The 26,536-nt window shown below is 42.9% G+C and overlaps 1 protein-coding gene across 1 annotated transcript; it reads left to right on the forward strand.

The window, feature by feature from the left end:
* Window positions 1–7,135: 7,135 nt before the first annotated feature.
* LOC309544052 (uncharacterized protein) lies at window positions 7,136–9,060 on the forward strand (the record flags this gene model as incomplete). Its single annotated transcript, XM_082276442.1, has 3 exons — window positions 7,136–7,768; window positions 7,856–8,628; window positions 9,027–9,060. The coding sequence occupies 3 exons, from the start codon at window positions 7,136–7,138 to the stop codon at window positions 9,058–9,060; spliced, it is 1,440 nt and encodes a 479-aa protein (XP_082132568.1).
* Between the last annotated feature and the right edge of the window lie 17,476 nt (window positions 9,061–26,536).

A 26,536-nucleotide genomic window follows, 5' to 3' on the forward strand; every position in this document is an offset into this window, starting at 1 on the left:
AGTGCCTTAAAAGTCCCCAAAAAATAGGGGAATTTCTCTGTCTGTATAGAGTTAGAACAGAGGCCGTTTCTGCCAGAACAGACATTGAGGTACAGGTCACTTGCTACTAGAACTAGAATAAAAGCCATTTCTACCAGAACACATTCAGGAGTACAGGCTACTTAGTACTAGAGCTAGAACCTAGACCATGGCTGCCAGAACAGATGTCAGAATACAGGCTACCTACTACTAGAGTAAAAGCAGAGGCAGTTTTTGCCAGAACACATGTCAGAGTACAAGTTACCTACTACCAGAGCTAGAACAGAGGTAATTTCTGCCATAGCAGTCCACCTTACAATATCCAGGAAATATAGGACCTCGAGTAATGCTTTCAGCCGCAGAATTCCTGGGACTATAAAGAATAGATGATAAGAAGGTAGACGGTCTTGAGCTGCGCCATGGTAGAAAAACCTTAGTGCAACCATTCTCAATCAGGACTCTATGAAACGTTAGGATTTCTCCAGAGCTTGTTGGGGGATCCTTGATCTGTGGATGTTTGGCCTCCCAGTTGATGGTACCTGCATAGGAACGTCAATCAGCAGTATGACACCATTGTTTTTTTTCTATCTGGAAGGGTGTCTTTTTGACGACTAATGTAAGGCAGACTACCCACCTAAGGCCAACTGACCACCAATGTAAGAGTCATTTTTCCTATTGACCCTTAAAGAATTGGTTTTCCCTGAGACCTGGAAATTATTTCAAGGGTCCTGTAGGGTAAAAAGGTTGAGAAAGGCTGATTTAGAGCGTTGTTTTTTATCCCAGTCACCAGCTGAGAGTTTTAACATTTAGAGGGAATCCTAGTATAGCCTGTAGGGCAGTTGTTAATGAAATAAAAAGAATTCAAAACATGAAACCACATGTTCCAAACCTTAATCCAGAGAATGGTGCGGTCTGTGAGTACTATAAAAGGCCTATTCAAAGTGTCACTGACAGCCTATTCATGCAAAGAACTCCCAGCCACCATGATGAGCAAAGAAATGATTCAATGGAATGCAAAGGTAAGCTATTTCTTTACAAGTAGGGCATTTTAATATATGATTTACTAACACGTTCATTGTGGTCCTTAAAAAAAAAACTATGGCTAAAATATTTTTCTAGTTTTTGATAGTGTGGGGAAGCATTAGAACCTCTGCCATGTTCCTATAGTTGTTTGTGCAAGAGTCACAACAGGAAGAGAGAGGAAAGATCCACAAACCAAGGGGAAATCTCATACTTGTGTCAAGTGGACAATAATCCCTATTGGGAGATTTTCACTCTTATCTTCTTTAAGAATGAACTGTAACACATTTAGATCTTGCTTCACTTTCTGTCCCTTGATAGTAATGTAAATCACAGAACCCCCTGATTACTAATGGGGTTACTTCAGCCAGAGGACCAATAGAGACAGTTTAAAGTTGAATTCCAGGAATTATATTTTTGCATACCTACGTTGGGCCAGCTTGGATACATACCCATAAATATCCTTATCTGGGGAGCTGCTGGGGATACTGAAAATCACTCTAGTAGTCTACTGAGAGCTCTGATCTTCTGATCTTGGTCCTGATCTGGGCTGGCTTCTGGGCGAGAGGCTTTCCCCTGCACCACGACCACAGGGGTGGGGGCACTCGCTCAGTACCTACACCATTAATAGAACGCATTTTGTTTTTTTTAATCAATACAAGGTATTTACTGATTGGCCGAGTTGGAGATGAAGAGTGGTGACATCGCGATCCCTACTTTCTCCAGTCAGAGAACGTATTGTGCTCATTGACAAAATACTGTACAAGACGCTATAGGAATGGCAAAGGTGCTGAGTGAGTGGCAGAGGGGAAGCTGCTCACAGAGAACCTAGAAGATCAGGCTACTACAATAATTTACAATATTCTGGTCTTCTGGTAGTCAGATATGCATATTTGCATGGAGCCATGCTGGCCCAATGTAATTATGCAAAAAATATTATTCCTAGGGCTTCAGCTTAAAAGTGGAAGAAAAGGCCTAATCTATTTATTCTTAAATATCTTTCCTACCCCCTCCTTGTACCTATCCTGCCTAAACTGTATTAAAAAGATTATTTATTATTTTTATACAGGTTGGGTGGGATAGGTAGGTGAAGGGGGAAAGAACATTTTTAAGAATAGTTAGATTTGGGCTTTTCTTCCACTTTAAGAAGGTCATAGGGTAGTGGCTGTCAGGTAGGTGCACACTTGATGTCATACTGTGTGCAATGGAATGCTTCATAAGCTGGGTGGCAGTTCATGAGGCAGGGCCTTGAGAATCCTGCTTTACAACAGGCAGGGCATCTCTTAGAAATCAGTCTACGGCCCCTCCGAAAATTATATTTTTCGCTAAAATGCACATGGGGAGGGGGCCCAAACAGCAGGGGGTGTTGGTGTAGATGCTGATCCTTGTATAAAAGGGTAAATCACAAGAGTAGGCAATAAGGCAGTACAGCTGGCCCTCCTGCTCGGCCCTTTTTGAACTAACCAGTACAGGAGGGCTGACTGTACTGCCTTATCAGTGGCCCTGACAACAGTGTGAAACTTTGCCTCTGTGCAGGAACTTCCTGTAATGAAGACTGGTCACTGCTGCTCTCTCTCCTTGTGCAGAGTGACTGATTATGTCTCCACCCCCTTCTGTAGTTTTCTGCAGGCCGCCTGTAGTGGTTGGGGCTGTTGGATCCCTTCCACAGCTTTGTTTTCTGCACAGGCTATGAACAGCCCAGTAAGAATGTCACTGCTACTTTCACAAGGGAATATCTAGTGTTTCAAAGGCATTTGGTGCACGCAAAGTAGATTTTTATCCTTTGTGGCTATTGAGGGATAATCACCAATCAGCCATAACATTATGATGACCCACCTATAATTGAGGAGATCCCCTTTTGTTGCCAAAACAGCCCCTTTTGCCACCAAAACAACCCTGACCCCTCATGGCATGGATGCCACCATACCTCTTAATGTATGCTGTGGTATCTGGTGCCAAGCAGTCCCTTTATGTCCTGTAAGTTGCGACGTGGCGCCTCCATGGATCCGACCTGTTTTTCAAGCACATTCCACAGATGCTTAATTGGATTTAGATCTGGAAAAATTGAAGGCCAGGTCAACACCTCAAACTCATTGTTGTGTTCCTCAAACCATTCTTGAACCATTTTTGCAGTGTGGCAGGGCACAATATCCTATTGAAAGAGGCCACTGCCATCAGGGAATACCGCTCCCATGAAGGGGTATACTTGGGTTGCAACAATGTTTAGGTAGGTGGCATGTGCCAAGTAACATCCACATGAATAGCAGGACCAAAGGTTTCCCGGCAGGAACAAAGCTTTCCCAGCAGAACATTGCCCAAAGCATCACACTGCCTCCACTGGCTTATCTTCTTCCCATACTGCTTCCTGGAACTATCTCTTCTCCAGCTAAATGATGCACACGCACCCGGACATCCCTATGATGTACAAAAGAAAACATAATTCATCAGACCAGGCCACCTTCTTCCATGAATCCATGGTCCAGCCCAGATGTTCACATGCCCATTGTAGGTGTGAACACAGGTCAGCATGGGCACCCTGACTGCTCTGCGGCTATGTGCCATCATTTGAAACAAACTGTGATGCCCATTTTTTTCTGCTTTCAACACATCAGTTTCGTGGACAGCATGATCACTTGCTGCCTAATATATCACGCCAACTTTCATATGCCACTGTAACGAAATAATCAATGGTATTCACTTTACCTGACAATGACCTTAAAGTTATGGCTGATTGCTGTATATTTACCTTTATTTTTTGAATACTGTATATACTGTATAGTGATTTGGGTTTCTCAAGCGATATGTAGCACAGGACAAGATAGATGCTAACTAGCAAAGTACTCCTACAAACTACTTTCAAAATGTTGGCAACTAAGTATAGTGTGGTTGGGAGTGTTTAGGGGGCTTTTGTAGGCTTATTCTCCTTTGTCTGCACATGAAGAACAGAGAAATGAACACTGGGCATTTGGCAACCACACTTGGCAGCTGTGTTTTTCTATGTGATCTTTCTTTGTCTCACTTGGTTTGCAGAATTTTGTAACTATAATTGTGAAGGATGGCCCAATTCTCACATGAAGTATTTTTAAATGTTGGAATGAACTGTATAACAGCTGCGAATAAAACAATACAATGTTGCCCTAAAACCTATCAAGCACCAGTTCTTTTTCTGTTCTGTTTTGTAGGTTCAAGACTATTTTTACCAAGAGCATCGCAAAGGATAAAGAACGGTTTAAAGAATTCGGCTTGCAAAAAAAGCATTTTATTGATTAACCCCTTCATGCCGACGTAATGCAAATATGCGGCCTTCTGCTTCAAGGGGATGTACCAGGGTGATGCCTGCAGCTGCAGGCATCACCCCGGTACCATTTTTTTTGAGCCGACGGTCGGCTTTCTCGTAATAACAATCGATGCTGCTAATCAGCCGCTCGTTTGTTATTACAAGCAGCAAGAGGGGACGTCCCCTCCCTCCCGCCACCTGCCGCGGCTCACCTGGCTTCTCCTATCCCACTGGGACGCCCGAGCGACCAGCCGACATGCCCACCGGCTGGCTGGAGACCCGAACAAAGCCAGAATCATCTTTGATCGAGTCTTAGATCTAGTAACCTGGAAGCGATGTCATGACATCACTTCTGGTTAACTGGAGCCTTGAAGGCGGCAGATTTGAAAACATACATAAGTTGCGCCCGCAAATGTAAATGGTGTTTAGGCCACACATGTGAGGTTTCGCCACATTCGTTAGAGTGAGAGCAATAATTCTAGCACTAGATCTTTAAACTCGTAACCATTCAACGTTTTTTGAAGATTTGTAAGTATCGTAGTTCGTCGCCATTCCACCAGTGTGTGCAATTTTAAATCATGACATGTTAGGTATCTTTTTACTCAGCCTAACATCATCTTTTACATTATCCAAAAAAATTTAGCAACTTTTTCTGTTTTTTTTTTTAAATTCAGGAAAGTATATTTTTTCCCAAATAAATTTAATTTGAAAGATCGTTGCGCAAATACAGTGTGACATGATATATTGCAACAACCACCATTTTATTCTCTAGTGTCTCTGCTAAAAAAAATGTATATAATGTTTGGGGGTTCTGAGTGATTTACTAGCGAAAAATACTGATTTTAACTTGTAAGCAACACGTATCAGAAAAAGGCTTAGTCTTCTAGAGGTTAAAATACATAACTGCTAAAATAGGAGGGATTTGCACTCTAGTTCATTTAGTAAATACTAAATAAGCCCAAAGTAAGCCTTTGGATATTGAAAGTACAACACACACCCAAAGAAACTTCGTCAAAGTGCTCTGTGTGTATATAGTATGCCCTCTCCTTCTAGCACTTGCTGGCAATTATCAAATATGAATTACAGCCCGGAGTTGCTGTGTGGATACATCTGCCGTAAAAGCTGCTGCTGCCAAAAAACAGTCCGTTTTAACACTTTTTTTTTAAATACAAACAGTTTAGACACAAAATAACATTGGTACATTTTCAGCCATTCTTTTTCATTCAGCTGCAGATCAAAGGGATGTTTCGATCTGCATATTTCAGTTAAAGCAACCTAACAAGTCACAGTTAGACATGTGCAATTCGTTTCGGTCCGAATGTAAATTTGGACCAATTTTTGGTTATTCAGAGATTTGGATGTATCCGAATCTCTGAATGAAATAGTAATGCATTTCGTGGAAGTTCGTTTAATTTCATTTATTTTATTTGTCTTCTAATGAATTCCAAATTTTTGAACCATTCGAATTCAGATTGGTCGAAAGATGATCTACCAATTCCAATTCTGTGTGAAGATTAGCTGGTTGTTAAGGAGTGGGTTGGGAAGTGAGCCGCTGTGTCCTTAACAACCGATGATTCATCAGCTGTCAGCGGGCTTCCACACAGAGAGCTGAAATGTAAACAAAAAAATGCCGGCACTAGAAAATTTCTAAAAAAAACAGCGTGGGGTCCCTCCCAATCCATACTAGGCCCTTCGGGTCTGGTAAGGATTTTAAGGGGAACCCCACGCCAAAATAAAAAAAAGGGGGGTCCCCCCAAAATCCATACCAGCCCCTTATCCAAGCATGCAGCCCGGCAGGTCAGGAAAGGGGGGGAACAAGGACAGTCCGCCCTCCTGAACCATACCAGGCCACATTCCACTTGCCCTCAACATAGGGGAGTGCCTTGGGGCAGGAAGGCTAAAGCACCTTGTCCTATGTTAATGGGGACAAGGGCCTCTTCCCCACAACCCTGGGTAGTGGTTGTGGGGGTCTGCGAGTGGGGGGCTTATTGGAATCTGAAAGCCCACTGTGCTGCCACGCAGCTTTAACTGTCTAGCAGTTGTTATTACATGTTACGTTATGCTATGATATTGGTATCTTCCTAGCACCCCTGCTGTTTCTGGCTAGATGGTTTCTCCCATCTCCATTTTCCTGCTGTAACTGCCATTTTGTTTAGTTGTTATGAGGAGACTGCAGAGTGTGGAAGCTGTGTAACTTCATTGTAAATTTACCTATGGAAAAGCCTCTATGTTTATGCCTTTGCTAACTTGAAGCATAAAGAAGCATTGGAGAACACCTCTGGAGTCTTTATTCATTGAGTAAACTATCTGTTAAAGCCATCATTCAACCTGCTGCACACACTTACAGACTGGGTATCTACAAGAGGGTCACAGGTACAATCGATGCTGAGACAGAACAGTAAATTTACAGGAGTACACAGCTTCAAAAAGTAAATTTACAGGAGTACACAGCTTCAAAAAGTAAATTTACAGGAGTACACAGCTTCAAAAAGTAAATTTCCAGGAATACACAGCTTCAGAGAGTACAGTTCCAAAAAGTACTTGAAGTAAATGTCCATGGTAATATACAGCTTCAGAACTGTAAGTACCAAACTTGTCTGTGAGTCACCAGAAGCATTACTCTGCATATGAAACCAGCCACCTATTACTGCTTCATTACTGTTACAGCCTTCTGAGGTGATCCAGTTTGAACTAGTTCCAGCACTAGCCACTATTGTAACAAAAAATACCTCAGCCAGCCTGCTTAATAACAGAAGTCACTACTTACAGAGCTGAGCTCTGGCAGATTTCTAACAAGACACCAGAAATACAGTACTTATTATGTCTGACAGAGATCTCACAGAGTTACCTGCATTTAGTCAAGATAAAGCAGACTCCTTACTTCATTCTGCTCGTCCTGTCAGAGCCCCTCACCCATCCTTGAAGGCAAGGGAGGTTTATGAAGCAAGTAAGGAAGAAACATCTAGTAACTTGACTGCATTATGGGAAAAGACTTTAAGTTGTATAACAGCCACTAATGTAACTAGCTACAACTCTGAGCAATTGAACACTGCTCTCTCAAGGGTTAAGAAGGCATTTGAGAATTATAAAAGACTTTCTGAGAAGTACTATTCCCTATTGTCACATTCCAACATAGAGGAAGCTGCATTGGAATTAAAGGACTTTACTTCTAATGACCAGCAGAGGCATAGTACATATCTTGAAGCAAAGGCACAGATAGAAGGGAGATTGGCACAGCTATATGAGACTATATCCTGTAACTCTGCTTCTTCAAGACACTCAGGAAAATCTTCTAGGTCTGCCCGCTCATATCATAAATCTTCTTCTAAGTCATTGCGGTCCTGCTCTATAAGGTCAATACTGAGCGACCAAATACTCAAAGCTCGCCAAAGGGTTGCAGTAGCCCAGGTTCAAGCCGCCTGCTCTGAAAAAGAAGCAGCCATCAAGGCAGAAGCTAAATGCAAGGAAGAAGAAGCTAAATGCAAGGAAGCAGAAGCTAAATGCAAGGAAGCAGAAGCTAAACGCATTCAGGCAAGAATACAAGCAGAAACAGAGGCTCAGCTAGAAATTCTTCAGAAGAATAGAGAAAAGGAAGTAGCTTTAGCAGAGTTATCTGTCTTGGAACAAGCCCTATTGGAAGAAGAAGGAGCAGCTTGTACCAGCTTGGCTGCTTTTCAAGACCCTGTGGAAAGGACCCTACAGTTTGTCTTAACTCAGAACCACGACAATACAGTCCCACCTACAGTTGGAGATTCTTCTCATAATCATCAAGCAAGTGGATCAGAAGGCAATGTGTCGCCAAAGCAAGCTGGTCAACTAGACACACCTACTAACAGAGACCCTCCACAACTACCGCACGTCACAAAATCAAGTGAATCAACCTACGCAGCTCATGTGCCACCACAACCCTATGTGCATAGAGATTACAAGGGCACAGCAGAAGACTACAGAATGAACTCTATACCCCCTTTGATACAGCTCTCTTTGACTTCAAATGCTCAGAGACCTTCAGACGACAGACCCTTACCTAAATTAAACCCATCTGCAACACCTTTCTCTCTACCTACCAGCCAACATCAGATACCAACCATGGTCCAAGACGGCGCACCATCAGTAGACCCTGTGGCTATAAAAACTGAAAGCACTGACATTGCAGAGTTCAGCAAGTATATGATTCCACGAGAGTTGATTACAACTGGACTGTCTAGATTTGATGACCGCCCAGAGAACTACAGGAGTTGGAGATCTACATTTAAGGCGGTAACCAAGAACTTGGGCATTGAACCTCAAGCAGAACTTGACTTACTAATAAAGTGGTTGGGGCGTCAATCTTCAGAACAAGTAAAGAGACTTAAATCTGTCTACATTTATAACTTTAAAGCAGGCCTTGATGCTGCCTGGGAACGTCTAGAACAAGACTATGGGAGCCCCGAAGTCATTGAATCTGCCTTATTCCAGAGACTTAACGACTTTCCTAAAATCTCTGTTAAGGACAATCATAAGCTTAGAGAGTTAGGTGACCTCCTTCAAGAACTTGAAATTGCTAAGTTAGATCCTAGTTTACCAGGTCTCAGCTATTTAGACACTGCTCAGGGCGTAAATCCTATTGTAGCAAAGTTGCCTAGTTATCTTCAGGGAAAGTGGACTAGTGTAGGATCAAAGTATAAGTATGAGCATCGTGTTTCCTTCCCTCCCTTTTCTTATTTTTCAGAGTTCGTGCGGAAGGTTGCAAGATCCAAGAATGACCCAAGCTTCTTCTATCCAGATACAACCACCATTCCTTTAAGTACTTCAAGGGGTATTGCCACCAACAGTAAATTCAAGGATTTAAGGCATCCTATTGCAGTGGGGAAGACCGCGATAGCATCCAACGTCTTAGCTACAGACATCAAAGCTAGCAATCTTAATCAACAGTGTCCTATTCATAATGCGCCACACTCTCTCTCCAAATGTCGTGCATTTAAGGACAAGCCTATTGAAGAACGCAAGTCATTTCTCAAAGAGCATAATATCTGTTTTAAGTGTTGTGCATCCTCCGATCATTTAGCTAGAGACTGTAAGATCGCCATCAGATGTTCTCTCTGCAACAGTGACAAACATGTGGACGCTCTTCATTCAGATCTGTTCAAAAGGAAACCTTCACTCGGCAGCAACCCCAAGACTACATCAGATGATGGCGGGGAGAGAACTGAGCAATATGCCGACCCCGTAACCACAAGGTGTACAGAGGTATGTGGAGAAGGGCTTCATAGCAAGTCTTGTAGCAAGATATGTCTTGTAAGAGTTTTTCCTGAAGGATGTCCATAAAAATGTATGCCATACTCGATGATCAGAGCAATCGCTCATTGGCCAGTACAGAATTCTTTGACCTATTCAACATTCAAGGAGAGACCTGGTCCTATACCTTGCAGACATGTGCAGGAAAGGTCAATACTTCTGGAAGAAGAGCCCATGGCTTCGTAGTTGCATCAGAATATGAGGACACAGAGTTTCCTCTTCCAACTCTAATCGAATGTGATCAGCTACCGAACAACAGAGAAGAAATCCCCACACCAGAGGTTGCACTTCATCACCCTCATTTGAGTCACATTGCTAACTACATTCCACCACTTAACAAGGATGTTAAGATTTTGATTCTACTAGGGAGAGACATTCCTAGAGTTCATAAAATAAGAGAGTTATGTAACGGTCCAGATGATGCTCCTCAGGCCCAGAAACTCGATCTTGGATGGGTGATAATAGGAGAAGTCTGCTTAGACCAATCTCACAAGCTCTTGGATGTAGCTTCCTACAAAACTAATGTTACCTGTCAATTGATGAAATGTCCATCGCACTATTATGTGAAGGAAAGACTTGATTTTAAGAACGAAGTTCCATATCAAGCACTCCAAAGCATTAACTGCAAGCTCACTTCTCAAAAGGACTTTGGTGATTCAGTGTACCAGACTACTTGTGATGACAACAAGATTGCTCCTTCAGTCGAAGACAAGGAGCTCATTAAGATTACGGATGAAGAGTTCTTCAAGGACAATTCCAACAATTGGGTAGCTCCAGTACCCTTCCGAGTACCAAGGCTTACTCTCCCTAACAATCGAGAACAAGCTTTAACCAGATTTGCTGCACTGAAGAAAACTCTCCGTAACAAACCTGAGAAGCGAGAGCACTTTCTAGCATTCATGCAGAAGATTTTAGTGCCAGCATTTGTCCTCACACAAACCATTTGGTTTTCAGAACCCAAGTTTTTAATGGACCAGTCTTCTACAAACTCAGAAGAAGATATCGATTTCCACCTGGAGGATCCAGATACTGATCCGGAAATCCGGCCTGAAGTTGTAGCATTGAGTTCCAACATCTGCTCAAGAAGAAATTTGGAGGATGAAGATGACTCCACAGTTATGGGGAATGGAGCTGATGAATGGATGCAGGCCAAGACTCTGGTTAAGCCTCCGGACCAGCTGGAACTCAGCGAGGCTGAACTTAAGGAGGAATTCACTCGTATCCTGACTGCAAACAACCCTCATGCCCCCCAGAACATTGTGAGGTACAATTTTAAGGAACTGGCCTACAAACCCATTAGCATCGTGGACCAGCTGGCCGTACACTTCTCCCTGGATGGAAACATGTTAAACGAAGACTCTGATAAAGCGCGGCGACAGATGGCGAAGTTGGGAGTCATTGAAGAGACTCAGACCAACGACTCCACAGAGCCAGGAGACAAAGATACAGATGGGAAGTCTGACGCTCAGGCTAGTGAAGAATGGACAGAAGGTGAGGAAATACCATCCAGGAACAAGAAGGAGAGAAAACTGACCAACCAGTTCAATTATAGCGAGAGAGCATCCCAGAGCATTAACAAACCCCTGCGGGAGCGAGCTTCTCAGACAGAGCCACCTCCAAGGGCCACCTTCTCCGCCACTGCAAACCAGTGGAAATTCAACCCACCACACGCTTCACACATGGGCGGAGCATGGGAACGTATGATTGGGATGGCAAGGCGCATACTGGATTCTATGTTGCTTGATGTGAGTTCTTCACGTCTTACCCATGAAGTACTTACTACATTCCTTGCTGAGGTCGCAGCAATAATCAACTCAAGACCGCTGACAGCTGTATCCACAGACCCAGAATGTCCAACTGTTTTAACTCCAGCTGCATTATTGAGCTGGAAAATTGGACAGATCCCAGCGCCAAAGAGCATCTTTGAGGAAAAGGACATATATAAACGTCAATGGAGATATGCTAAATACCTTGCAGATTGTTTCTGGGACAGATGGAGGAGGGAATACCTCACACTTCTTCAAGGACATAAAAAGTGGCATACCCAGAAGCCTAACTTAAAGGAAGGAGACCTGGTTCTTCTAAAAGAAAAGCAAACCAATCGGATCCAGTGGCCAGTTGGAGTTATTTCAAAGGCCATTGCTAGTGATGATGGAAAGGTCCGAAGTGTGGAAGTCAGGATTGTAAAGGACGGGAGCCCAAAAACCTTCCTGAGACCAGTCACTGAGACAGTCCTAATTATGCCTGTTTCCAAAAATTCTGATTCAGTGTTATGTGAAGGAGTCACTTAGATCTCTAGCATAGTTAGCTTAGAGGAGAGGGCTACATAGCATTCTACTGTATGCAATGTTAATTGTATGTTTATGGAAAATAATTGTGTAGTGGTATCTCACGATACCAGGCGGGGAGTGTGCTGCCACGCAGCTTTAACTGTCTAGCAGTTGTTATTACATGTTACGTTATGCTATGATATTGGTATCTTCCTAGCACCCCTGCTGTTTCTGGCTAGATGGTTTCTCCCATCTCCATTTTCCTGCTGTAACTGCCATTTTGTTTAGTTGTTATGAGGAGACTGCAGAGTGTGGAAGCTGTGTAACTTCATTGTAAATTTACCTATGGAAAAGCCTCTATGTTTATGCCTTTGCTAACTTGAAGCATAAAGAAGCATTGGAGAACACCTCTGGAGTCTTTATTCATTGAGTAAACTATCTGTTAAAGCCATCATTCAACCTGCTGCACACACTTACAGACTGGGTATCTACAAGAGGGTCACAGGTACAATCGATGCTGAGACAGAACACCCACTTTAACAAGGGGGCCCCAGATCCCAGCCCCCCTATGTGAATGAGTAGGGGGTACCCCTACCCATTTACCAAAAAAAGTGTAAAGAGTGAATAAAGACAAGTTTTTGACAATACCTTTATTAAAAAAAGAAAAATGTCAATCACATTGCCCACTGCACCGCCAGACCCGAAAAAAAGAAAAAGAAACCCTCTGGCCTCGTTAAACGCTCCCGCCGACTACCTGCTCCTCCTGCTGACATTTCTTAAATAGCGAAGGTGCGAAGTGATCCGATGATGTCATCGGATGACTCCGTCCCCTTGTGACATCATTGCCCCGGTCAGTGATGTTACCAAGAGCCCCCCTCTGTCCCAGAGCACCTCCCCCATGTTGCCATGGGGGCATGTGGCCTAGTATGGTTCAGGAGGGGGGGTTGCTCGCTCATCCCCTCCCTTTCCTGACCTGCCAGGCTGCATGCTCAGATAAGGGTCTAGTATGGATTTTGGGGGGATCCCACAACGTTTGTTTTTTTTTTTAATTTTGGCATGGGGTTCTCATTATGGTTCAGGAGATGGGGGGCCCCTCACTCGTCCCCCCTCCTTTCCTGACCTGCCAGGCTGCATGCTCGGATAAGGGCCTGGTATGGATTAGGGGGACCCTACGCTGTTTAATTTCTTTGTTTTTTCTATGGCTGGCATTCTTTTGCTTGCATTTCAGCTCTCAGCGGGGAAGCCCGCTGACAGCTGATGAGTCATCAATTGCTAAGGATGCGGCGGTAGGCTTTCTGGCCCGCTCCTTAACAACTAGCTTTATGCAGAATTTGATAATTTTTTCGACCAATCCGAATTCCAAAAATGTGGAATTTGTTAGAAAACAAATGAACGAAATAAAACAAAACAAAGCGAAAACTAAACTAATCCTGAAATTAATCAATTAACTAAATAAGTATTATTTTTAAAAAAAATTTATTCTGCATATCTAATCACAATATATATTTTTTTAATTAACATTTGTTTCTATTAAATCACATATGTGCATCATCAATGTGTATCATCAATGCTTCCTCAGGATCCACTTGCCACTATTTCAGATATGGTACACGATACATCATCTATATTGAATAACACATGTGATACAACACCAACAATTGTAATTTTACATCATTGCAAAACATACATCACAGGAGGAAATGGACTGATGAGCGTTGTGCTTTATCATCTGATTGTCTATATGGGATCATCCCCACCCTTTGTAATGTATGTCCATGTCACCGTTCCTGGTTTTGTGCCGTCCTCCATTTTCCTTATAAGGCAATATTCATGATTGTATGGACATGTACATTTGTAATACTTGTCTAACATACGGTAGCTTTGTCTCTTTGTGGTTATTGTCTGTATTTTTTATCATGTGAAAAACGAATAAACACATATTTACCTCTTAAATTATACACAATCTCAAGGCACCCCATCCTAAAATGTAAAAGAAATAAACTATTATTTTTACTTAATGCAGTGGTATCAACACACATAGGACACCCAACAATAAAGATGATTTATTTTTAGAAATATACCTCTGTATACTAGTACTGACTAGTATTCCAGTGTTTCTTCTCTCTCTCAGTCTCTCTGCCTCATTCAGGTAATGTGACCCCAGTGCCGATGGAGAGTGGCAAACAAGGACGTTCTAAGATGCCCGATGTCCACCTTATCCACCTATGGAATAATTTGTTGTTATGCCAGCAGCCAGCCCGCACAGTGCCTATGGTTGTACAGCTGCACCAATAAAACCTGTGGCTTTGCGTAACATAAAATGGCAGGTTTGATCCACCCGGTGGCTTGCTAACAATTTTTTGGACAATTTGGGGCAATTTTTGGGCATTTTTTTGCAAAGACACCTCTGAAGAACCCAGAAGGCAGCCCAGGGTGGTTAAAAAAGGCTGATCTAGGATAAAGGTCTGATATAAATTAGGGGAATCTGGGAGCTGCAATTTAGTTTTTTTGTAATTCTTTATTGTATATTTCTAACAGTTGACAATAATGAAAATAAAAAGGAAAATCAAATAAAGAAACATCTGTTACAAAATGTTATCGGTGTCCTTGAAAATAATTGTTGCTATGGTAGGCTGTAGAGACAGTTGTAAAGGACGGGTCAGGAAGTCATTCGGTAAGAAGGCATTTTGTTTTGTACAGAACACAACATAAGTGTCAATAAAGTCCAAACATAAAAAAAAATGGAGTAATAGGACCCGTAGGACAGCAAGTATCAGCAACTTTTTACAAGAGGATTTTTCAGGGTCCAGATAACATTGTAATATATTTGTCAGTAGAGTGGGTACTAACTACCCATGGAGTTAAGTAGTTAGGAGGAGAGAAAAAAAGAAAAGGAACTGTAATTTGACAGCAATTTAACCAGTTTAGGACCACCCATATATACTGCGGCAGGGCGGCCCTGCTGCGCAAAATCACGTACATGTACGTAATTTTGTGCATGAGATGTAGGGGGCGCCTGCGTGCCGCCGGAGTGCCACTCCTGCTGTGATTGGACACAGCGGAGGCAATCAGCGGGTCCGATTGCCGTGATGGCTGCCGGGACCCGCCGATCGTTCGGCTGAATGACAGAATGGCGATCTGCCTATGTAAACAAGGCAGACTACTCTTCTGTCAGGGAGTAAAAGAGAGAGAGCACACTTAACCCCTTGATCGCCCCTCGTGTTAACCTCTTCATTGCCAGTGTAATATATACAGTGACAGTGCATTTTTTTTTTAGCACAGATCACTGTATTGGTGTCACTGGTGCCCAAAAAGTGTTGTCACGGGGGGCCGGATTTAAAGAAACTGCAGCTTCAAACATCTATGACGTGTTTCAGTTTCGCCGCGTTCAAATCAATTAACTGGCGCTGCGGCGAATTGGCGAGTAAAACAGCAATAATGAATTCCGCCGTCAGCGGGATTCACTTACGATCGCGGCTTCGCCAATTCGCAAACTTATGTCTTCCTGCTTATAGCAGTTTCACATAGCGATGTGGGCTAGTGGATTAGTGCACACATCACATGTCTGTAATTCATCTCCCTCTGCTGTAGGTTCGAGGCTTACCATCTCCACCTACTTTTTTTATTTTCTTTTTTTGTTTATATTGCTAAAATGGAACGGATTACATCATATATATTGCTAAATAATGTTACACTCAGAAGCGCTTGCAAGCTTACACCATTTTAAGTGTTTTTTTGATCTTGTCTGTGTGTCGAATCGATCTTATGAAGGAAAGTACCAAAGGCAAGTGACCAAACCCCTACCCTACTTCAGGGCAAGATGAAACCTCACAATTTTACCATGGTCTTCTTCCCACATTCCATACAATGTTTAGTTCTTTAGCTATATGTGCTTTTTAGCCTTAACACACTCCATTTTTTCCACCATACAGCTTTATTCTGCACAATAGCTAAGTGCTTTGCAACTTCACTGCAGTTCACAACGTCATGGGTTCAAATCACATCACTACACTTGGGATCTCTTTTCACTCTCATTTTTTTAAACAGTTTTTTTAAACTATCTTGAATTTGGGGGGGGAGGGGGGTGTCCTACCCAAATTTCAAGCACATCAATGGAAACAACACAATTTTGATTTTATGAGTGTGGTCCTAGTTTTATCGAGATGCAATTCTTTACATATTTACCATGGTTCTTACAATTTCTTGACCAATAAACATAGGTGTCTGATATTGGACTCTCTCCATATTTCAACAACACAGGCCCTCATAGTCCAACACTACATTTGCCTCACACCTCAACACAACACTGTCACATCCCTACTCTACATTACAACCCCTCACATCACCAGTACAAGCAGCATGCAAAGTGCAAAACTCCGGCCTTGGCAGCTTAATGGGCCATACACTAACAATTTGTCTAGACTTTTTCCTGTAGACTTAACCAAACCATATAATAGAAGCTCAAACCTCAACACTTTCAATTTGGATGCAATCAGGCAGGCCCTTGCACTACATAGAAAATGTCAATCGGAAGGATAAAGTCTTCTCTAAATCTTACAGTGTGGATGGCCCTTTTGTCTGTAGGCACCCACACAAAACAAAAAAACACATGTTCAATTCTAATGTATTTATTTATTTGAGAATGACAGCAGAAGGAGGGATGCAGCAAAAGAATATTGTCACTCTCCAGTCCGTGTGCCTTTACAGCGCCAGACCACGATCTTTGCTCCATGGCTACGGGATTCTGATGTCTTCCACAACTTCCGGCAGAGTTCAGAATCCATTCTGCACCTCTACCAGCTCATAGGGGACAGGCATGGCAAGGTTGCTGGGCAGCTTCCAAGCCACTTTCGAAGTTCCAGGGTGTTCATGTTGGTCATTGGCCATGTGCCTTACCAAATATCCACTGACCACAAAAGAAAATGAGTGGAGTCCATCAAGGTGGGTTTCTACCACCTACACCCGCAAGCAGTACCACTCCTGGAAAAATAAAACAAAGGATAAGACATTTCATTATGAAAATCACATCTTAATGCCTGTTTGCTTCATTCTGAACTTCATTTAATTTCGACATCACGAGTGAAATAACACATTTTATGCCAACTTACACAAACCAGAAATCATTAATGTAAACATTTGAATACACACCTGTGACGCCAGACAGCCCATCACCACAGGCTTCCCATGGTACGTGCCATGATTCCAAGATGTTGATGTTCTGGAAAATTACAACACCATAAGATACCAAGCAGCCGTTCATGTTATCAATAACTACACAGGTGGCATAGACACAAATAAACACCTGCCAGCTCTTCTCAGCCCTTTACACTATTCACAATACCAACATGTTTATGGTTAGAGGTGCATGTTTTTGCTCAAGTAACACAATTTTACCAATGTTGACTACACTTTATCTACAATGGCAAGTGTCATTGGCAGATGATAATCACCCTCTGTCTCCCTGTGAGTGGCACCTCTGCTAACTAGCTAATTAATACACATGCCCTATCTTGACCGGTTACAGTACTTACATGTAAAGTGGCTAGCAACCAGGGTATTCCGGGTGGCCATACCGGCAGCGGTGCTCCGCCGCCTGGGGGCCGCCGGCTGACGGACCTCTGGCTCCCTCTCCTCCGTCAGCTCCCAAGAATCATCCCGGGCAACGCACATGTTGTGCAACACGCAGCACGCCAGGATGATCTTGGAAGCCTTTGTAGGAGAGTACAGGAGTTCACCCCCAGGCCGGGCCAAGCAGAGAAACCGGGACTTGAGAAGACCTATGGTCAACTCAATGATACTCCGGCTTCTCCGCAAGGCCCTGTTGTAATTCCTCTCTGCTGGGCCCTGGGGGTACCTGATTGGAGCCATCAGCCACGTCAGCTGCGGGTAACCAGCATCCCCTGAAAAATAAGAAAAATATACATTAGTTATTCATATCATGTGACTTTAGATGACTCCTCAAAATGGGAGACAATTAGGCATTTTACTAAACAACCTGCTCGTCTGTTTGCAAAAAATCATATGAAACATCTCAACTCTGTCTAACTGCCTAAATCACTAATACAAATGGGAAAAAGGACACACAAAGTGGTGGGTTTCTCTTGCAAGTTACAACTTGGCCCCTATTCTGTTCCTATTACATTAGCCTAGGTCTTACTTCTGGAATATATCTGCAACTAGAGTGAGGAAACCAATATTGACTCACTTATGCAAAGTACTTTGGGGATATGGCAATACCATTGGAATCATTTGTAGGTTTTCTTTGGGTGGCTAGAGGACACCATTTACACATTGGTTAACCACCTTCATTGGACTCAAAGACAACTTTGCAAATCTTTCTTTTGTGAGCTGCTAAGCTGCTGATCTGGTTGTGTGTGAACAGCCTGACAACTAATAACACATCCATTTTAGGTAGGCTTTGCTTAAATCAGGGTGTACACCGATGTAGCTTATTCCTATGTCTATGTAATCTTACAGTTTATGTTGTTAAGACAAAATACTTTACCAATAAGCCACCCTTCGGGCATTTGTCCACTTTCAAACACCTCGTACAGAGTACTTGTTCTTAACATACTGGAATCATGGCACGACCCTGGGTGACCAGTGTTGACACTCATGATGCGCTGTTTGGCGTCACACACTAATTGGACGTTCACAGAGTGGTACTGCTTGCGGTTCCGGTATTCACTTTCGTGGCTCCTTGGGGGCCTAATGGCTATGTGGGTGCCATCGATTGCCCCTAGGATTTGCGGCATGTGTGCCCGCCGGTAGAAACCCAACTTGACTTCATTCCACTCATTTTCATTCTGTGGCCAGTGGATAAAATTGGGCACTATATCCACTATGGCATTAATGACCAACATGAACACCCTTGAAACTGTGGGCTGGCTAATGCCCATGATACTTCCCGAAGTGGCTTGGAAGCTGCCACGCCCTAAAATATACAAAGTGGCCAGCAATCTGGCCATGCCGGGCACCGCATGGCCGCGCTGTGTGTCCGGGTCAATTTTCTCTGCTATGAGCTGGTAGAGGTGTAGAATAGTTCCTCGCTCGAGCCGGAACTTCCTCCTGACATCAGAATCCCGCAGCTTGTCCAAATAGATCCTTGGAGCAAAAATGCGTGGCTGGCGAGGTAAGGGCACACGGACTGGAGGTGCTGCTGCTGAAGGTGCTGCTGCTGCTGCTGCTGCAGCTTCCCCACCTTCTGCTGCCTCCTGTGCCAGGGCCTCCTCAAACAAGGCACCAATAAATGCCAGCATTGCACCATCTAATGCGTCTGGGATATCGTCCTCCATTTTGAACGCGCAAATTCGCGAATGCGCAGATATATATAGAAACGGCCGCTAATTATCACACCTGTGAGCCAGCTATAAAAGGAGCACATGGCCAATATGGCTGCTGGATGTTATAGATCGATGTTTCTTATGTGCTAGCAAGACCCTGTGACCCACAACCTACATTATCTGGAGGTAAGACAATTGTATCTCTCTCTCCCAAAAAAAAGGAAGGAGACAATTTGTACTTATCTTGGGTGTGCTTAAGTTGTCTATGGTGAATCCCCTCCAACCCACAATAGCTTGGGAACCCCTCAAGTGTCTTTTAATCATTGGCAGTTGGCCCCATGTGCATGTGGTTTGGACATGTGTTTTCTCATGTTTGTTAAAGGTGTGCAGTCTAGATTTGGCATCTAAACCTGCCCCCTTACCTTCCCAGCTTCCAAAGACACCATTTTTGCTTTCCTGATAACTGTAATTTATTATGTGCACGTATGTAGGTCATGCGATTTCTCATGTATGTTTAATGTTTGCAGCCTCCTTTTGCCTATAAAGGATTACACCACCACCACCACCACCACCACTGTGTTTGTGACATTAGGTAAGTGTTTGGAGGGCCTCGTGTGATTTGTACCCCTATGCGTTTTCTTATGTGTTTTTTTTTTACATTTCTTTGCAGCCTCTTCTGCTCTTTAACACCACCACCACCACCACCACCACCACTGTGTTTGTGCCATTAGGTAAGTGTTTGGAGGGCCTCGTGTGATTTGTACCCCTATGAGTTTTCTTATGTGTATTTTTTGTACATTTCTTTGCAGCCTCTTCTGCTCTTTGCCACCACCACCACCACCACCACCACCACCACTGTGTTTGTGCCATTAGGTAAGTGTTTGGAGGGCCTCGTGTGATTTGTACCCCTATGCGTTTTCTTATGTGTTTTTTTTTTACATTTCTTTGCAGCCTCTTCTGCTCTTTGCCACCACCACCACCACCACCACCACTGTGTTTGTGCCATTAGGTAAGTGTTTGGAGGGCCTCGTGTGATTTGTACCCCTATGCGTTTTCTTATGTGTTTTTTTTGTACATTTCTTTGCAACCTCTTCTGCTTTTTTTGCCACCACCACCACCACCACCGTGTTTGTGCCATTAGGTAAGTGTTTGGAGGGCCTCGTGTGATTTGTACCCATATGCGTTTTCTTATGTGTTTTTTTTTTTTCCTTTTCTTTGCAGCCTCTTCTGCTCTTTGCCCACTACTACCACCACCACCACGACCAAGTCTGTTTGTGCCATTAGGTAAGTGTGTTCTGTAACTGTTCACTAATTATACTGTATATGAAGAGCAATCTGCAAATCCTGTTTTTTCTGTTTTCTCTTTTGTCATTTCAGATTTAGGAGTTTGGGGCTCTTTGCTGCTGCTGGACAGCCAGATTCTCTGCCCACCTCGTGCTCCCATGGCCCCACCCACTGGAAGGATGAGAAGGGCCAGGGGGGCCAGGGGGGCCAGGGGGGCCAGGGGGGCCAGGGGGGGCAGGGTGGGCAGATCGTCTGGCTCTGGTGTGAGGGAGGCTCCAGCTGTATCCATGAGGGAGTCCACCATCCCCATCCCGGAGGAGGAAGCCGGGGGAGGTGTTAACACACCAAGTGGACAAGCTGGCTCTTCTGACAGTAGTCCTGGAGCGGGTCCGTCCACCAGAGTCAGCTTGTCCACATTAACCCGGCTTCCCCGTTTCACCCACAATCAGTGCTGTGCCCTGGTCCACGCCTATATGGCCAGATATCAGGCGATACATGGGACCAGGGCCGCGTCTTACTCAGTAACAGAGAAGAACAGATTGTGGGATGAAATCCGGGATGCTGTAAATGCACTGGGTGAAGCACCTCGCCACCGTGACAGTGTGCGGAAGAAGGTCAACGACATCTGTGGGTCCGTTCGGAAGAAGCTAATTGCATGGGCTGCGGAGGGTCTTTATGACCGTCAAGGTCGGCTGGATGAACGTGCACGAAGTTCTCTCTGGGATTATCAATTACCTTTCTTGAACATCATAGGACCCGATACCATCTTTCCCAGAGAGGACTTAGATTCGGATGCTTTGCACCGAGGTAGGATATTATCTTGGATGTCAATTGTGTGAGTTGTTTGGAAAAGATTAACTACTATCCTATGTGTGACATTAAGAGAATGTGATACTTGCCCTTCCAATTGTCCTTTTTTTGTTTTCCCCAACCTGCAATTTGTTCATCTGTAGCACGGATCTCAGCCCCTCCACAGCCCATGCAGCTTGGCGAACCAGACGGACTCACAGGTGTTGACATCAGTGCTGACCCTCCTCCTGGTAGGTCCAATATCATACTGTGCCAAACAATGTAGATGTTTTTTTTTGGCCAAGATAGCTCATATTGCTATGTCCTTTACAGAAGATCCGCAGCAGGGAACACACCCAGTGCAGCTAGGCCTGGAGGAAGGTGTTGGTATGTCTAGTCAAATAATGTTTTTTTGAATCTTATTAACCCCATTAACACACATGTTTTTTCTTAGGAAAGAGTGTTGCCTTTTAGATGTTTACCCTGCAAAACACAGTTGACAGCATTAATGGGTGCCGTCATTAGTAGGCAGACCAAGCCTTCTTAACCTTTGGGAGGGTTTAGCAAGTGTCCTATGAGCCCAGGAAAGCACTTTTGAATGTTTGGCCTCAATGCTTCATTCATGAAGCTAGGAGGGCAATCTGGCCATAATCATTACTGACTAAGGTTATGTACTAAACATGTTTTTTTTTTTTTTTTTTAAAAGAACATCAGGCCCCTCTTGACGTTGCAGCTGGAGTTGGATCAGGAGCTGGCGACGATTCTGCATCCAGTGCTGTGGTATGTGATATAAGGGAACAAGGTGCACATGTAACATTTCAATGGTAGCATTGATTTTGGACTAGATGTGGCTTACATTGTGTGTGTTAAATTAGTGCTATGACATTCTGACGATGCACCAGCACAACAAGAGTTCTATCTTGAACATCAGGGAATTATGTTATAATTTGGTGTGCCACTAATGTTCCAAAAACATCCAGGATCTTTAAAGTCCGGCCCGTCTTTGATTTTCCAGGTCCAAATTCATGGGTATCGTTTGGTTGGGTTGTCCTCTAGCCGATTGATGGCAAGATTTTAGACAACATACGTAGATGTATAAAGTCATTGGTGTAGTAACAGATTTACCAAAAGCATAAACAACCTACCACACCAGGGTTAATTGGGAACACCTTCATGTTGAATCTTTTTTGCCTTTGTCATATTAGTCCTACCAATATAATATGTACCCATTATCAGAAGTGTTGCTAGCTTGGATAATCTTACAATGAACAAGTACTCATTAGAAGCACATCAAACTTTTCAACGTTCTGCTTGGGGTGTTAAGTTGTCAAACTAATCTGAAATATTTAGTCATGATGTTTGATAATGATTTGGTCTATTTCTTCTGCTTTCAGGTAGCCTTAGATGCAGAGGGATTGTCACCTACCCAACTTCGTCCATCTATGCTGGATGTAGCCGAGAGGCTGCTTGATGAGTATCAGGTCCAAAATGAGTTAAGGAGGCGTACTCAGCAATCTACTGAGGCAGTACGTCTGCTCGGGCTCATACAGGAATCTGTAGCAACAATGGTACAGGTTCACCAGGATATGTTACAGGTTCAACAGGATATGCGTAACAGCTTGGTAAGTTTAGCAGACCAGCATCAACGGGATCGGCAAAGTGTTGACACTCAGGTGCTGGCCACACGCCAATGCCTGTTTGGATCTGAAGATGCCCCATTGGCAGAGCCCTCCCAAACATCTCACTCACCTGCCACTGCAGGTTGTGGTAGTGGGAGGGTAATGCCAGTGTTGGCCACTTGTCAGGCAGCTGGGGATGGGACAATTCCTCCTGTAGCCACTCCTAGCACTTCACACTCCGTTCGGACTCCCACACCCCTCAATGAGCAATCCTCCTGCACAACCTCAATGCGCACTGGTTCCACAGTACCCCTTCCACCTGACTACATTCCCTCCACACCTTTATCACTTCACTCCTCCCCAGGCCGTTCTTCTTTTTTGTCACCAATGCGACATGTCGTTTGCCCCCGCACCGTGGACCACAACAACCAATCAACCACCACTCCCCACACATCTTCACAACCCTTGCACCACCAGCAGCATCAAATAGCCTTGGAGCAGCAACGATCCCATCTCATGGTAATGGCACACGTTACCCAAATTCTTAGGCTGAGCACAGAGCAGATGGGACTATTGGCACAAGATCTTCAGTCTGGGACATTTCCAGGGTTCAACACCCTGCATCAGCAGCAGCCTCAGACACAAGATCTGATTCTAATGGGCCACTTTACCAGAACTCTAAGGCTAACCCCAGAGCAGATGGGACTATTGGCCCACCATTTGATGGCAGGAACCTTTCCATTGCTCACCACACTGCTTCAGTCACCACCACCACCACCAACTTAATTTCTTTTTTTTTTTTTTTTTTGGTTTTGTTAATGATTGTTACATTGGCCAATTTGTGGGGCCATTTTTTTTTTAAATTTGAGGGTGGCACAATATGATTTCTTATAGTGCTTTTTTTGGGGATGAAATAAAATTTTATGCAAAATGATTAGTTTGTGTTTGCTCTTTGGTTTTTTAGGAGTGTTGGTGGCCAAGTAATGGCCCTGGTTAATGTAGGCATTTATACACACGTGCTTCTCGATCTCCAAACATATGATTTCATGTAAATTTAGATAACTCAATGTTCACATAACGACCCAAGAAAAGGTCTCCCTTCAAATGTAGCTTCAAAACAAGTCTCAAGGCTAACATAAACCAAAGCCAACATACTAACAATTACAGACCACACCACTCAAGTAAACAAATACAACACAAAAGACATTCGATGTGTACACCAAAAAGAAAACTTGGGTAATAAATAAATGTTTTAATAACACATGTGGGTGTCTACCAACTGTAGCGTACAAAAAATATATTACAATATATAATAGAATGAACTAAATTGCCAATGTAACATTTGTGTTGCAAAGAGCAACATACTTAAATTTAATTTAGATAAACATTTTAAACATTTTTTATGTTTTGACATCATTTTTTGGAAGGTTTTCACAAAAACAATTCATTTTTGTAAACATTTTTGGTTTTGTCCGTTGCCATAAAAACAACAAGGCTTTTTTGTAAACATTTTTGGTTTTGTCCGTTGCCATAAAAACAACAAGGCTTATTTGTAAACATTTGTGGTTTTGTCGGTTGCCATAAAAACAACAAGGCTTTTTTGTAAACATTTTTGGTTTTGTCCGTTGCCATAAAAACAACAAGGCTTTTTTGTAAACATTTTTGGTTTAGTTTGTTACCAAAAACAACAAGGCTTTTTTGTAAACATTTTTGGTTTTGTCCGTTGCCATAAAAACAACAAGGCTTTTTTGTAAACATTTTTGGTTTTGTCGGTTGCCATAAAAACAACAAGGCTTATTTGTAAACATTTGTGGTTTTGTCCGTTGCCATAAAAACAACAAGGCTTTTTTGTAAACATTTTTGGTTTTGTCCGTTGCCATAAAAACAACAAGGCTTTTTTGTAAACATTTTTTTTTTGGTTGCCAAAAACAAGGCTTTTTTTTTTTTTTTTTGGTTTTTTTGGTTCCCAAAAAAAGGGTTTTTTATAAATTTTTATATTTTTTTTGGTTGCCAAAAACAAGGCTTTTTTTGTTTTTTTTTTTTTTTTGGGTCCCCAAAAAAAGGGTTTTTTATAAATTTTTATATTTTTTTTGGTTGCCAAAAACAAGGCTTTTTTTGTTTTTTTTTTTTTTTTGGGTCCCCAAAAAAAGGGTTTTTTATAAATTTTTATATTTTTTTTGGTTGCCAAAAACAAGGCTTTTTTTGTTTTTTGTTTTTTTTGGGTCCCCAAAAAAAGGGTTTTTTATAAATTTTTATATTTTTTTTGGTTGCCAAAAACAAGGCTTTTTTTTTTTTTTTTTTTTGGGTCCCAAAAAAAGGGTTTTTTTTTAAACTGTTTTTGATTTTTTTGTTAGATTTTTGTTTATAATGGGCAACAATTACAAATGTGACATTTCTTTGTGTTGCAACGTGCAACATAAGTAAACAAACCACAAAAAAAAAATACTAGGATCTTTTTAAAGGTGTGACATTCCTAACGAATGGCTCCTTAGGGTCTGGATCCACGCCACAAAGGTGTTCCAAATATAGAATTCGGTCTCCGCACCACCTCATATAATCCAGGAGGACCTCGTAGGTGAGGTGGGTGTGCCCTGGGTAGAAAAAAACATGACAATTAGTTTTAGGCAAAATGATCCAAACAAGGATTGTAATTAATGTGCCTCAACAAATATGCTTAGGAGTCTATTGGTTGGCTTTTATCAACACTCTGAAGCAAATATGCTAAATTGCTGTTGTAAACCTTAAACTCAAACTTTCACAGCAAATTGTTCAAAAGGTTACATAAGATGGCTTGGAATGTTAGTAGCAGTTCCACCAAAGCTAAGTAAAATGCTTTTCTGCATGTAAACACAAGCAATCATTTTGAAGAATGTAAGGTGTTTTGGGTTCAATTGGTCAACACGATACATGTGCACACATTTATCTCTATCACCATTGGAATCTGTGGAGCGTTCTCTCTCCCTCTTACTGTCTATAGATTGAACCTGACACATAGTAGAGACTCACCCTTAGGAATTTTGAGGGCCAGTTCTGGACGGAGCAGATGTGTCTGCTCCCCTGATCTCCTTTCCGCCATCCCAGCTGTGTTAAGAGAGAAGAAAAAGTTTATCAACAAATGGACTCACGCTAACTGTAGGTTACGCAGTCATGAAAACGCTCTAACACCCACTCATTACCCCTCCACATTTCCCTGAAAGTTTTATTTAGACATTGATATGGTGGTGATGCAGATTTGTACAGTGCAAGCGTCATTCTTCTGGGTGAAGCTTGTAGCGTTAAGGATACGTACTCCCTGCTTTTGTGCTGATTGTGTTTTTCTGATGTTTTTGGTGCCTCAGCCCTGCCTGTTCTAAGTGTTGGAAACATATCATTTTGGGAGGGCTGCGGAAAACTAATCAGGTTAGACTTACACTCTCTAGGTTTTTGGGGACAAGAGAAATAACAATCCTCCTTTTTACATGGCCCCTGTACACACCTCTAGGCACCTCCCTCCTGTTGTTTGACCCCACAGCAGGCAGCTTGCTATGGAGGCACATGAGATGAAGCCAAGCACCCTGTGCCTGTTCAGGCACTAGGCTGTGAGCCAGCCTTGCCCCCCTCCCTTCCAATGGTCTCAATGATTAGGAGTGACAGCATCAGGAGGCAATATTGGCATGCTGTCACCTCAGTTAAGGAGGAGGGGGAGTCTGTTCCAGACAA

Source organism: Pelophylax lessonae, assembly GCF_965119305.1.
Source record: "Pelophylax lessonae genome assembly, contig: HAP1_SCAFFOLD_730, whole genome shotgun sequence".
NCBI classification, from domain to species: Eukaryota; Metazoa; Chordata; class Amphibia; order Anura; family Ranidae; genus Pelophylax; species Pelophylax lessonae.